Raw genomic sequence first — 15360 nt, forward strand, 5'->3', positions numbered from 1 at the left:
GGATGACCTGAGGGAAATAGCAGCCACAACACAGCAATAAAGTACACACAACATATACCAGAGACACTTCCTGAAGCATCAGGCCCTGGACATATATGACCTTTTCTATATAAAGCCATTACTCTCAGGAGCATGAAACATAATAGATTTTCCTAATATACAGAAGAAGACAAAGACCTAGACAAAATACCAATACCAACCCAACCAATTCATCCCAAAAGAAAGAACAAGAAAAGGTCATAACCAGGGATCTAATTTAAAAAGATATAAGTTAAACACCTAATCCAGAATTTAAAGCAACAATCATAATGATACTAGCCAGGCTTTAGGAAAATATAGAAGATATCAGAAAGTTCCATAATGCAGAAATAAAATACCTAAAAAATTAGACTGCTTAAAGAATAAAAAAAAAAACTGTACAACTGAGATGCACAACAGCTAGATGTAATGATCACAAGGATGGAAGAAGCAAAGGAACAAGTAAGTGATACAGAAGATTAAATTATGGAAAATAATGAAGCCAAAAGAAGAGGGAAAAAAATATTGGATCACAAATGTAGACTTAAGGAACTCAGTGACTCCGTAAAGTGTAATAAAATTTGTATCATATGAGTCCCAGAATAAGAAGAGGAAAGGGAGAAGAGGTTTATTTGAGGAATTTATAGCTAAAAATTTCCTCAATCTGGGAAGGAAACAGATCCAAATTGAGGAGACACAGAGAATTTCCATCACAATTAACAAAAGCAGGCAAACATCAAGACATATCATATCTAAATTTGCAAAATATAGAGATAAAGAAAAAATCCTAAAAGCAGCAAGAAGTGAAGTCCCTGACTTACAAAGGAAGACAAATAAGGTTAACAGCAGATTTCTCCACAGAAACTTGGCAGACCAGAAGAAAGTAGTATGATATATCAACACTGAATGGGAAAAATCTACAGCCAAGGAGACTCTATCTAGCAAGGCTTCAGGTTATCACTCAGAAGAGAAGGACAGAGTTTCCCAAACAACAAAAACTAAAGAAATTTGTGACCACTAAACTAGCCCTGCAAGAAATAGTAAAGGGGACTCTTTGAGTAAGAAAGATAAAAAGTGATAAGGACTAGAAAGGAATAGAGAAAATCTCCAGAAAAAAACAAAAAAACAAGTAATAAGATGACAGTAAATTCATACTTATCAATATTTTTTCTGAATGTAAATGGACTAAATGCTTCAATCAAAAGACATACGGTATCAGAATGGAAAAAAAAAACAAGGACCATCTATATGCTGCATATAAGAGACTCATTTTAGATCTAAAGACACCTGTAGTTGTTGTTTTTTTTTTTATGTGCCTATTGAAAGTGAGGGGATGGAGAAATATTTACCATGCAAATGGATGTCAAAAGACAGCTGGAGGGATCCCTGGGTGGCGCAGCAGTCTGGCACCTGCCTTTGGCCCAGGGCGCGATCCTGGAGACCCGGGATTGAATCCCACATCAGGCTCCCGGTGCATGGAGCCTGCTTCTCCCTCTGCCTGTGTCTCTGCCTCTCTCTCTCTCTCTCTCTCTCTCTCTCTCTCTCTCTCTCTCTGTGACTATCATAAATAAATAATAAAAAAATTAAAAAAAAACAAAAAAACAAAAACAAAAACAAAAGACAGCTGGAGTAGCAATATTTATTTCAAACAAACTAGATTTTAAGCCAAAGACTATAACAAGAGATGAAGAAGGGCACTATATCATAATAAAGTAGTCTATCCAATAAGAACCTCTAACAACTGTAGGGATGCCTGGGTGGCTCAATGGTTGAGTGTCTGCCTTTGGCTCAGGGTGTGATCCTGGGTCCAGGGATCAAGTTCCACATCCTTCTGCCTAAGTCTCTGCCTCTCTCTGTGTGTCTCTCATGAATAAATAAATAAAATCTTTAAAAAAAAGAACATCTAACAATTATAAATATTTATGCACCCAATTTGGGAGCATCCAAATATATAAATCAACAAAAAACAAAAAGGAACTCTGATAAAAATGCAATACTAATAGAGGACTTCAACATCCCACTTACAGCAATGGACAAATTAAGCAGAAAATCAACAAGGAAACAATGGCTTTGAATGACACACTGGACCAAATGGAATTCACAGATATATTCAGAACATTTCATCCCTAAGCAAGGGAATACGCAGTCTTTTCAAGTGCATATAGTTACATTCTCCAGAAAAGATGACATACTAGGTCAAAAATAAGACCTCAACAAGTACAAAAAGATTAAGATCACATCATGCATACTTTCTGATCACAACACTATAAAACTTAACGTCAATCACAAAAAATTTGGAAAGACCACAAATACATGGAGGCTAAAGAATATCCTACTGCAGAATGAATGAGTCAATCAAGAGATTTAAAAAGAACTTAAAATACATGGAAAAAATGAAAATGAAAATGTAAGAATCTAAAAACCTTTGGGATGTAGCAAAAGTAGTCATAAGAGGGAAGTATATAGCAATATACTATATTGGCCTACCCAAGGAAGCAAGAAAAATCCCAAATATGCAACCTAACATTACACCTAAAAGAGCTAGCAAAAGAACAACAAATGAAGCCTAAAGCCAACAGAAGGGAAACAAAAAACATTAGAGTAGAAATAAATGATACAGAAACAAACAAATTAAAAAGTAGAATATATTTATGAAATCAGGGGATAATTCTTTGAAAGAATTGATAAAATTGATTAAACCTAAGCCATGTTTATCAAAAAGAGAAAGAACTTAAATAAACAAAATCACTAATGAGAGGGAAGAAAATCAAAATCACACCACAGAAATAGAAACAATCATGAGAATATTATGAAAAATTATATGCCAACAAATTGGACAACCTGGAAGAAATACATAAATTCTTATCTATTGTTAGCATATAAACTTGTTTAATTAAAAGAGAAAGATGTAGAAAACTTTAACAGACTGATAACCAGCAAAGAAATTGAATCAGTCATCAAAAATCTCCCAAAAAACTAAAGTCCAGGACTGAATGGCTTCCCAGGGGAATTCTATCAAACATTTAAAGAGTTAATATCTATTCTTCTCAAACTATTCCAAAAAAGAAAAGAGAAAGAAGAGAAAGAAAAAAGAAGTGGAAGGAAAACTTCCAAACTCATTCTACGAATTATCATTATCATTATCTTGTTCATTATCATTATCTTGATTCTGAATTCAGCCAGAGACACCGATAAAAACGAGAACTACAGGCCAATCTCTGATGAACATGGATATAGAAATTCTCAACAAAATACTAGCAAATTCAATCCAACAGAACATTAAAAGAATCATTCACCATGATCAAGTAGAATTTATTTCTACTTGAATTTTTATCAATGTGAAACACCGCATTAATAAAAGAAAGAATAAGAACCATATGATCCTCTCAACAGACATAGAAAAAGCATTTGACAAGTCACAGCACCCATTCTTGATAGAAACCCTCAACAAAGTAAGGACAGAGGAACAAATTTCAACTCATAAAGTCTATACTTTAAAGACCAACAGCTAATATAATCCTCAATGGGGAAAAAAACAAAAGTTTTTCCTCTCTAGTCAGGAATAAGACAAAGATGTCCACTCTCACCACTGTTATTTAACATAGTATTGGAAGTCTCAGCCTTAGCAACCAGACAACAAAAGAAATAAAAGTCATCCAAATTAGCAAGGAAGAAGTCAAACTTTCACTATTATTCAGACGACATGGTACTCTATTTAGAAAATCTTAAAGACTCCACCAAAAAATTGCTAGAACTGATACTCAAATTCAATAAAATTCAATAAAGTCAATATATAGTAATCTGTTTCATTTCTATACACCAATAATGAAGCAGCAGAAAGAGAAATCAAGGAATCAATCCCATTCACAATTGCATCAAAACCCATAAAATACCTAGGAATACACTTAGACAAAGAGGTAAGATTTGTACTCTGAAAACTATAAAACTCTTATGAAAGACATTGAAGATGACATAATGAAATGGAAAAACATCCCATGCTCATGGATTGGAAAAACAAATATTGCTAAATTGTCTATACTACCCAAAGCAATCTACACATTTAGTGCAATCCCTATCAAAATAACAGCATTTTCACAGAGCTAGAACAAACAATCCTAAAATTTGTGTAGAATCACAAAAGACTCCAAATAGCCAAAGCAATCTTGAAAAAGAAAACCAAAGCCGGAAGAATCACAATTTCAGACTTCCAATAATATTACAAAGCTGGGGTGATCAAGACATATGCTACTGGCACAAAAACAGACACACAGATCAGTGGAATAGAATAAAAAATCCAGAAATGGACCCACAACTGTATGGTCAACTAATCTTCAACAAAGCTGAAAGAATATTCAATGGGAAAAAAAATAAATGGTGCTCTTTAACGAATGGTGCTGTGCTTCACCAGAGACTCTGGGCACCCATGCATGTGTACAAAGAAGAAAAAGTGTGACCATGTTATCTGCCCTCTGCGTGCCTCTCTGTCTCCTGCTGTTGAATGGCCGCTCAGTGGTGCCCAGAGGGCCTTTTTAGCTTGAAAAGTCAATATACCCTTGTCCATATAGTATACTTTGGGCCTAAGGGGAACGTTCTCTCCCAGAGCAACCCAGGGGATCCCCACACCATAGGGTCTTGCAGGAACCCTACAGGCCACTTTCTCTCCCATACTTTCCCTCTCTCCCTAACTTTTTTCCACGGAAAGTGCTCCCTCCCATCTGCGGCACCTGGCTTTTCTCTCCCCCAGTTTACATCTCTGAATCTCACAACTGCCACATTCTCTCCCTCCAATTGTGCAAATTGTTTACTTAATCCCAGATTGATTTCCCGGTTGTTCAAAATGATTTGATGTCGACCTAGCTGTGTTCAAGGGATGAGGCGAGCCCAGGGTTCCCCTACTACCCTGCCATCTTAACTCTTCCTCCCCAATTTTCATAGTATTCTTTTTTTTTATTTTTTGTTTTATTTTTATTTTTTTATTTTTTTTCATAGTATTCTTACAGTCAATATTAAGTATAAATAAATGTTTTGAAATAGATATTTCAAATATTACTAAATAAATTTATATCCCTATATGTTGTCATTTATTCAAGTGTTTAATGCTACAAATTAAATGTTTCAATAATCAAAGAATAACCAAAATAATATTATTTATAGCAGAAATAATAACCAAAAACTTATAAGCTGAAAAATTATTTTTCAAATAGATTCTTTCTAATTTGTGCCACAAAATTCTACCAAAATTTTGCCAAAAGCTCTTTAAGGCTTATGTCATCTGTGATGCCTTCCATTCATGCTTTTCACACAATTTTTTTCTTCAATTATCCTATTTCTGATATTTTCAACCTTTTTTTTTTAAGATTTTATTTTTTTATTCATGAGAGACACAGATAGAGAGGCAGAAACACAGACAGAGAGAGAGGCAGAGAGAGAGAAGCAGGCTCCATCAAGGGAGCCAGAGAGAGAGAAGCAGGCTCCATCCAGGGAGCCTGACATGGGTCTCGATCCTGGGTCTCCAGGATCACACCCTAGGCCGAAGGCAGGCACCAAACCGCTGAGCCACCCAGGCGTCCCTATTTTCAACCTTTTATTTTAAATTAAAATTTATCTCTCCTGGCTTAAAAATATACTGAAGTTAATATCATCTCACTTAAAAAAAATCACCCATTAATCTTATTTCTGGCAGTTAAGGCATTGTCTTTCCTCTGCCCAAAATTTTCTCAGAAAGTTTCTATACTTGGTAATTACATATTAACCCTCTATAGTTCCTGAAACTTACTGAAATTCCAAAGAAACAACAACCTCTCCAACAGAAGTTTTCAAAATAGTTTTGTTTCCATGATAATTGTCCTTGACTTTTAAAAACATCCTTCATTTTTTAAATGATTCTTTTCCCTTAAACTAAGTGATACAAAGCTGTCTCTGTTTTTCCTTCTACTCCTGGAATTAATTCTCTGTTATCCTCATTGGTCCCACTGCTTTCTATCCATAAAATTAAACTGCTCTTAGGCTTTGTCCTTAGGTCTTATACTATTTCCCATATATTCTTGTGACGGCTTGGCTTCAACCATAACCTCAGACCAATAACTACTGAATTTACATCTTAGACCTACAACATTATTTCTGAATTTTAGCTCTTCATCTCCAACACTTGATTGATATCTCTATATCAATACCCTGCCTCAAATAAACATGATCAAATTTAACTTTCTATCAAAACTCTTCAAATGCTTCTATTTCCATAAGCTAAACTACTTTTTGTTCCAGTTCCCCAAGTTCGAAATGCCAAGAGTATTTTCTCACATATTATTTTTTTCATATTTCATATTCATAATTATTCATATCTGATCAGTTAAAAAATCCTGCAACATTTGTCCTTTGAGATACAGTGTTGATTGTAGGACTGTGAAGCCAAAGTGGACTTGAAATCTCAGCTTCATGACTGACTATATGTCAGATAGTGGGTAAAATCTTCAACCTTACTATATTTTATTTTCTTCTGTGAAATAAGATCTTTTTATATCAAACAACATGGTGAAGAAGGCATATTTTGTCAGAAAGCCCTTCCCTATATGGCCCAAGCCTTCATCTCTTTTGTCATATGTTACTACTTCAGTTTCTTTTCTTTAGAATTTAAGACAATCTGGCATTAGGCTGGGGTTTTTTGTTTTGGTTTGTTTTTTCTGCTTACATGTTTCCTTTCTGTGCCTTCCCACTGAACTTTAAGAGAGTAGGACCTTTGTCGGTATTATTTACCACTGAGTAAGGATAATCTAGTTCACAGATTAGGTGATCAATATACATACATGGTAAAGAAATGAAGGAATAAAATACATAAAGTGCCTAGCACAATGACTTTGACCGTCTTCTACACTGTCTTCTTTGCCACTATGGTCTGCCTGTATCAACTCTAATAACATCATTCTGGCCTACAGATTATTGATCTCTCTGCTCTAATCTGTCTCATAACCCCTTTTAATTTGCTAGCAAAATACTGGATTAATTTCCTTTAAAAAACTTTGTCAATAAAATTTATCCAAAAAAAAATAAAATAAAATAAAATTTATCCATAGAGCACCAACTATAATAGAAACACCCTAATTTCCTTCACAAATAACTACAATAGATCTTCATTGCATTCATTAAGAAGTCTAAACTCCTTAGTATGTCATCTAAGTTTCTTTACATACCCCCACTAACTTCCTATTAATTTCTTAAATGAACATCAGTCATTTTGATTGTCCTTAAAAAAGTCAAGTATGTAAAAAAAAAAAAAAGTCGAAGATCTTCCTACCTTTGATCATACCATAATACCCAAGTAGAATATGTAAATGAAATTTTTGTTTTAGGGCCCTGGTTAAGACATTCAGAATTAAATACTACTTCATTTTTTTTATTTCTCTAAAATTTGTAACTATTATTTCAATAATCACTAATGTGCTCGTAACTTTTTATAAGTAATTCTATGCAGCTATAAGGTTTTCTAACTTCCTAATCTCCATGCATAATCACTGTGTATCTTTATATATCCTTTCAAATGTGATCACTGTTCAACTGATTTTCAATTTTTCATCAATTGTCAATGCATAAAAATAAAATATGTAAATATATTTATAAATACTTAGAATATTATAAATACTGTTCTGCAACATACATTTTTTACTTCAAATATCTTATAATGGAGTTTTCTAACAACAGCAGAGCTCATCACCTCTTTTAAACACTTATGTCATTTATTTGCTCTAATACTCATGTCATAAAGCATTTTTTTTAATTTTTATCTATCCATTTAAGTATTTCGTAACGTTCAACGAGATCTCAATCACTTCTTTCAGCATTTAAAAAAAATCAACAAAATCAACATGATGATTTCAACATGCCATATCACCAAATTAATCATTTAATAATTTAATATCTTTATTCACTTCAATTAATATTCTAAATTGTCCTTTAAGGCACTGATCTACTTCCCAATGGAATCCCTGAAACATGGAAAATCTGAAAAACTTTAGAGATCTACTATCTATTAAAAAACAAATATTTTGGGATCCCTGGGTGGCGCAGCGGTTTGGCGCCTGCCTTTGGCCCAGGGCGCGATCCTGGAGACCCAGGATCGAATCCCACGTCGGGCTCCCGGTGCATGGAGCCTGCTTCTCCCTCTGCCTGTGTCTCTGCCTCTCTCTCTCTCTCTCTCTCTCTCTGTGACTATCATAAATAAATAACAATTTAAAAAAAAAAAACAAATATCTTGAATCAACAAAAAAATTCAAGAGCTACAAAATGAAAATAGCAAGTTGGAAGAATAGAAGATTAAATTAAAATATCAATTGTATTTCTATACATTAGTAACAAAGAATCCAAAAATGAATTTAAGAAAATAATTCCATTCACAGTATCAAAATGAATAAAATACACAGAAATAAATTTTAACAAAGTAAGTACAAAACTTGCACAATAAAAACCATAAAAAAAGGGATGCTCAGTGGTTGAGCATCTGCCTTTGGCTCAGGCTGTGATCCTGGGGTTCCAGGATCCAGTCCCACATCGGGCTTTCTGCATGAACCCTGCCTCTCCCTCTGCCTATGTCTCTGCCTATGTCTCTGCCTCTCTCTCTCTCTGTCTCTCATAAATAAATAAATAAAATCTTAAAAAAAAGAAAACCATAAAACAATGCTGAGAAAATTAAAGAATATCTAAATACAGAGACAGTTCAAATTCAAGAATAAGAATATTAACTATTGTAAAGATGGTGGCGCAGCGGTTTGGCGCCTGCCTTTGGCTCAGGGCGCGGTCCTGGAGACCCGGGATCGAATCCCATATCGGGCTCCCGGTGCATGGAGCCTGCTTCTCCCTCTGCCTATGTTTCTGCCTCTCTCTCTCTCTCTGTGACTATCATAAAATAAATAAATTAAAAAAAAAAAAAAAAAAAAAACTTTAAAAAAAATAAAAAAAAAAAAAAAGATGGCAATCTCCACAAACTGTATTATAAGTTCAATGGAATCTTTATTACTATCCCAGCAAGAATCATTGCAGAAATTTACAAGCCGATCCTAAAATTCATTTGTAAATGCAAGGGATTCTGAATAGCCAAAGCAATATTGAAAAAAAAAAAGAACAAAGTTGGAGGACTCACACGTCCCCATTTCAAAACTTAACTACAAAGCTACCTACAATAATCAGACTGCATGCTACTGGCATAAGGATAAATATATAGACCACTGGAATAAAACTGAGAGTCCAGAAATTAAGATTACATTTTATGGCAACTTGATTTCTGACAAAGATACCCATACAATTAACCTGAGAAAGAATAACCTTTTCAATAAATGGGGGTGGTATAACTGAATATCTACATGCAAAAAAAATGAAGTTAAATCCTTACTTCATACCACATATAAAAATTCATTCAAAATAAAACATAGGTCTAAATTTCAGCTAAAATTATGAAACTCCTAGGAAAAAACTCAGAAAGAATCTCCTGGGAAAAAACACAGAAAGAGTCTTCTGACCTTAGGCAGAGTTCTTAGAAACAATATAAAAGGCATGATCCATAAAAGAAAAAATTTATAACCTGGATGTCTTTAAAACTCAAAATCTTCCTGCTCTAAAAGAGGCCATAAAGAAAGTGAAAAGATAAGTTAGAGGTTGAGAAAAAAATATTTGCAATGCATGTATTGTTAAAAGACTATATCCATATATCTACTCTCACAACTCAATAATAAGACAATAACCCACTTTCAAAATAATCAAAAAATTTATATAGACAGTTGACAAAAATACACGCATACGTAATAAGAAGATTAAAAATGCTTATCATCATACTCATTAGGGAAATAAAGTTAAAACCAAAATAAAATACCACTCTCTACCTACTAGAATGTCTATAGTGTAAAACAGAAAAAATACTAAGTGTTTGCAAGGACATACAGAAACTAGAACCCTCATGCATTTGTGGTTTCTATTATTTAGAGAACAATTTAGTTTCTTTCAAAATTAAGCACAAATTTACCATACATACCAATTGTACTCCTAAGAATCTACCCAAGAGGGGATCCCTGAGTGGCGCAGCAGTTTAGCGCCTGCCTTTGGCCCAGGGCGCGATCCTGGAGACCCGGGATGGAATCCCACGTCGGGCTCCCAGTGCATGGAGCCTGCTTCTCCCTCTGCCTGTGTCTCTGCCTCTCTCTCCCTCCCTCTCTCTCCCTCTCTCTCTCTGTATGACTATCATAAATTAATTAATTAATTAATTAATTAAAAAAAGAATCTACCCAAGAAAACTGAAAACATATGTCAACACAAAATCATGTAAGTAGGTGTTCTTACAGCATCATTCATAATAGCAAAAACTGACAATAATCTAAATATCCACCAACTGATGAATAGGCAAAAAATGTGGTATATTCATGTAATGGAAAATTACTCAGCAATCAAAAGTAACTAACTCTTGATACATCATGCTACAACATAAATAAGCCTCAAACACAACACACACAGCCACATAAGCCTGTGTATTGCATGATTTAATTCATACAAAATATTTATGAAAACAAATTTGTAGAAACAGAAACCAGACCAATAGTACCTTAAGACTGGGGGTGGGAGTCGAGAATAATTGCAAAAGGGAAGAGGGAATAAAGGTAAAGAGGGAAACTTTTGGAGTAGTGGAAATTTCTAACACTGGAATGTGGAGATGGTTATACAGCACTAAAATTTACTAAAATTATTAAATCATACATAAAAAATGAGTGAATTTTATATAAGCTATATCTCGTTAAAGTTATTAAAACATAATATAGACCAAAAATATATTTGTTTCTCTCCAATTTGATATGTTTAGGCTCAGCAATTTCTATGCAGTAGGCATATAAATGTCTATAAATTCTCAGATATAAAGTATTACTAATGTATTTACTAGTTTATGAAATTTTAGATAAATGATACAGTATATATTAGTTCATATAACACGTTTATCTAAAATGGAACTCTAATGAATCTAATTACCTTTTTCTTTTTTTTTAATTTTTTATTTATTTATGATAGGCACACACACAGAGAGAGAGAGAGAGAGAGGAAGGCAGAGACACAGGCAGAGGGAGAAGCAGGCTCCATGCACCGGGAGCCTGATGTGGGATTCGATCCCGGGTCTCCAGGATTGTGCCCTGGGCCAAAGGCAGGCACCAAACCGCTGCGCCACCCAGGGATCCCTAATTACCTTTTTCAAAGCAGGGCAGAAATTGAAGAAAAGTCGGTGATTATATGCTTTGAATCTTTCGGGAAGATGCCAGTTCTGAATTATTTCTTCATCAGAAATCACATGATAATCCAGTGCTTTAAGAGGCCATATACTGTTGACAAGAACATGTCTGTATCCTTTTTTAAGGCTCACTGGACAATCAAACATGGTGAGCGCAATGAGACTTGGACAAGCAGATAACATACATATATTCTTTAACTTTGCAAATCCATTGTCATGAAGATAGAGGAGTTTTAGTTTCTTCAATCCACTCCAAAATTTGGTATCTGGTAGACTCTTTATCTGAAATTATTATTAATAATAACATCCTAAATACAAATATTAATTTTCTATGAATTGCATGGAAAATACAAAAACATTAAACATCTTCTAAATTTCAATATTTTCCTAAATGGCAAATTTCTCATTAATAAACCAAAAAAGAATCTCTATCCAATGGTGAGTGGAGTAAAACATAAGACACTGCTCATCTGGAATAGGTTATCATTATTAGTATAATTAAATGAATAGAAATATATACTTTGTTCAGTAAAAATTTCTTTGTAATAGACTCTCAACTTTTCTAAACATTAAGAATTAAGGAACCATATCAATCAATGTGAAACACCACATTAACAAAAATGAAGGATAAAAAATATATGATCATCTCAATAGATAAATAGCATTTGACAAAATTCAATATTTATTCATGATAAAAACTCTTAACAAAATAGGTACAGAGGGAATGTACCTCAGCATTATAAACGCCATATACGACAAGCCTACAGCTAACATATTCAATGGTGAAAATAAAAGCTTTTCCTTTATGATCAGGAACAAGGCAAGGATGTCCACTTTTGCAACTTTTGTTCAACACAGTATTAAAAGTTCCAGCCAGAATAATTAATCAAGGAAAAGAAACAAAAGGCATGCAAATCAGGAAGGAAGAAACAAAACTGTCAGCATTTGCAGATGACATATTACATGCAGAAAATTCTAAAGACTTCACCAAAAATTTCTTAAAACTAATGAATCAATTCAGTAAAATTGTGGGATACAAAATCAATATACAAATATTTGTTGCATTTCTATATACTAATAATAAGTGATAATAAGAACACAGTCCCGTTTACAATTGCATCAAAAAGAGTAAAATGCCTACAATTAATTTAACCAAGGAGGTGAAAATCTGCACACTGAAAACCATAAGACATGGATGAATGAAATTGAGTAAGAGATAAACAAATGTTCATGGACTGAGATAATAAATGTTGTTAGAATAATATTACTCAAAACAATCTACATATTCAGTGTAATCTCGTCTAAATTCCAAAGGCATTTTTCACAGAAAAGGTAAAAAGAACCCCAAAATGTATGTGGAAGCACAAAACCCTGAAAAGCCAAAGCAATCTTGAAAAAGAATAAAGCTAGAGGCATCATGCATCCTGATTTTAAACTATATTACAAATGTATCATAATCAAAAACAGTGTGGTATTAGCATAAAAATAGACACAAAGATCAATGTCACAGAACAGAGACCAGAAATAAACCTATGCATAGATGGTAGTTGATTTAATGGAGTTAAAAATATACAAGGGGGAAAGGGCAGTCTCTTCACAAACTTGCATATCAGCCTTAAACAGTGACAATGCTAACCCAGTCTGAATCATTCATTTTTATTATATATGCTGCCAAAGCAAGCACGGGCTAGTCTCTTCAGTAAACAGTATTGGGAAAACTGGACAGCCACATCCAAAGAATAAAACTGGACCACTATCTTTTACTATACATATAATTAACTCAAAATAGATTAGACTTGAACTTAAGACCTAAAACTCCTAGAAGAAAACATAAGCAGTGTACTCCTTCACAACAGCACTGGTGATGATTCTTGGTTTTGACACAAGAAGAAAAGGACACAAAAGCAAAAATACATCAGGTAAAAATACATCAAACTAAGACACTTGCGCACAGCAAAGGAAACCATCAACAAAATGAAAAGACAAGCTAACAAATGGAAGAAAACATTTGTAAATCAATCACATATGTAATAAGGGGATAATACTCAAAATATATAAAGCACTCATACAACTCAATATGAAAATAAAACCCAATTAAAAACTGGGCAGTGACTCTGATTTCCTAAAGAAGACATCCAGATGGCCAACGTGGTACATGAAGAGATGCCGCTATCAATAATCATCAGGGAAATACAAATCAAAAACCACAATGAAGTATCACTTCACACCTGCTAGAATGGCCATTGTCCAAAGGACAGGAAATAACAAGTGTTAGCAAGGACGTGGAGAAAAGGGAGCCCTCATGCACTGCTAATGGGGATGTACAACCACTGTGGAAAACAGCAGGGAGGTTCCTCAAAATTAAAAATACAACTACCATGTGGTCCAACAATTCTGCTTCTCAGTATCTATCTGAAGACAAGGAAAACACTAACTCAAAAAGATACATGGACCCCCTATATTCATTCTAGCATTATTTACAATAGCCAAGACCTGGAAGCAGTCTAAGGGTCCCTGGAAGATAAACGGATAAATATGTGACATATACATATATCCAATCATCATGTTGTACAGGTGAACTTAATATGATGTTATATGTCAATTATGTCATTAAAAATATTAAAAATTCCAGAGCATTTTTAATCCAGACTATTAATTTAAGAAGTAAAATATACCAAATTACATACTGTTTATGTATTTCTACCTTAAAATTTTGTTTAAAGTTTTTTAAAAGTGACCTCTACATCCAACGTGGTGCTCAAACTCATGACCCAAAGATCAAGAGTCACTTGCTCTACCGACTAAGCCAGCCAGGTACCCCTTAAGTTTTAAATTCTGTATTTATATATGTATTCTACTTACTTTTAAATTTTTGTTTATATTTTATATAAAAAATGTAAGAAACATTGGAATAGATAGCATAAGTGTTTTTAAATATCAACTTCATTTGTATGCAAATATTTAAAGTGTCTATTGCTTACCTGATTTCCATGGAGATCAAGTTTGACTAATTTTATACAACTTTGAAGTGGATGAATATCTGTAATAAAATTGTTTGAGAAGATGCATACTCTAAGAGAGATACAGGATTGCAAATTTTCCATAGATTTTAAATGAAGGCCATTGAACTTCACATAAACAAAATCTTTTTGATCTTCTATTATGTTTTCATTATAGTGACTCCATTCTTCATGACTGGTTAGCTCTTCTGTTATTGTTCCATGAAACATCTAGGAAAAATGGGAAATTGCTTAGAAATGGTTTTTTGACTTCCAAAAATAAATCCGAAAAAATAAACAAACAAATAATCTGCAAATAGCTAGTGAGACTATAATAGTAAGAATTTAAGTGGAATCAAAAAAAAAAAAAAAAAAGCAGGGACACCTGGGTGGCTCAGCAGTTGAGCACCTGCCTTCGGCCCAGGGCATGATCCTGGAGTCCCAGGATCAAGTCTCACATCGGGCTCCCTGCAGGGAGCCTGCTTCTCCCGCTGCCTATGTCTCTGCCTCTCTCTCTCTCTCTCTCTCTCTCTCTTCCTCTCTCTCTCTCTCTCTCTCTGCCTCTCATGAATAAATAAAATATTTAAAAAAAACTTAAAAAAGAATCAAAAAGCAGAATCAGACTATACATAGAGAGAATGAACTGACAGTTGTCAGACAAAAGGGAGTTGGGCAAAATGGGTGAAGGGAGAGGCAGATACAGGCCTCCAGTTACAGAATGATTAAGTCACAGGAATAAGAGGCACTGCATAAAGAATACAGTCAATGATATTATAATAGTGATGTAATGGGACAGATGGTAGCTACATATGTGGTGAACACAGCATAATGCATAAAATTGTCAAATCACTAAGTTGTATAACTGAAACTAATGTAACATTGTGTATCAACTATATTCAAATTTGAAAACTTCAGGAAAAAATAGTTCCCATAAAACCTTCTAATTCAAAACATTTTAAAGTAGGAAATTTATATAACTAGAAACCAAAAATGTTATCACTGCCTTTACAAATCAACTAATCAGTAAAAGAGTAAAAAAAAAATTCCTTTTTCCTAGAACTTAGAGAACATGGAACATGGTGAAACAGTTGA

The 15360-nt window shown here is 33.8% G+C and overlaps 1 protein-coding gene across 1 annotated transcript in view; it reads right to left on the reverse strand.

The window, feature by feature from the left end:
• LRRIQ3 (leucine rich repeats and IQ motif containing 3) overlaps positions 1 to 15360 on the reverse strand; it is a 188941-nt gene that overhangs the window by 156155 nt on the left and 17426 nt on the right. The window contains exons 2-3 of the mRNA XM_055341019.1: positions 14251 to 14499; positions 11228 to 11551 (exon numbers count right to left, since the gene is read on the reverse strand). Coding sequence (XP_055196994.1) covers positions 11228 to 11551; positions 14251 to 14499 — 573 coding nt within the window. The remainder of the gene's footprint in view (positions 1 to 11227; positions 11552 to 14250; positions 14500 to 15360) is intronic.

This window comes from Nyctereutes procyonoides, unplaced genomic scaffold (assembly GCF_905146905.1).
Source record: "Nyctereutes procyonoides isolate TBG_1078 unplaced genomic scaffold, NYPRO_anot_genome, whole genome shotgun sequence".
Classification (NCBI taxonomy): domain Eukaryota; kingdom Metazoa; phylum Chordata; class Mammalia; order Carnivora; family Canidae; genus Nyctereutes; species Nyctereutes procyonoides.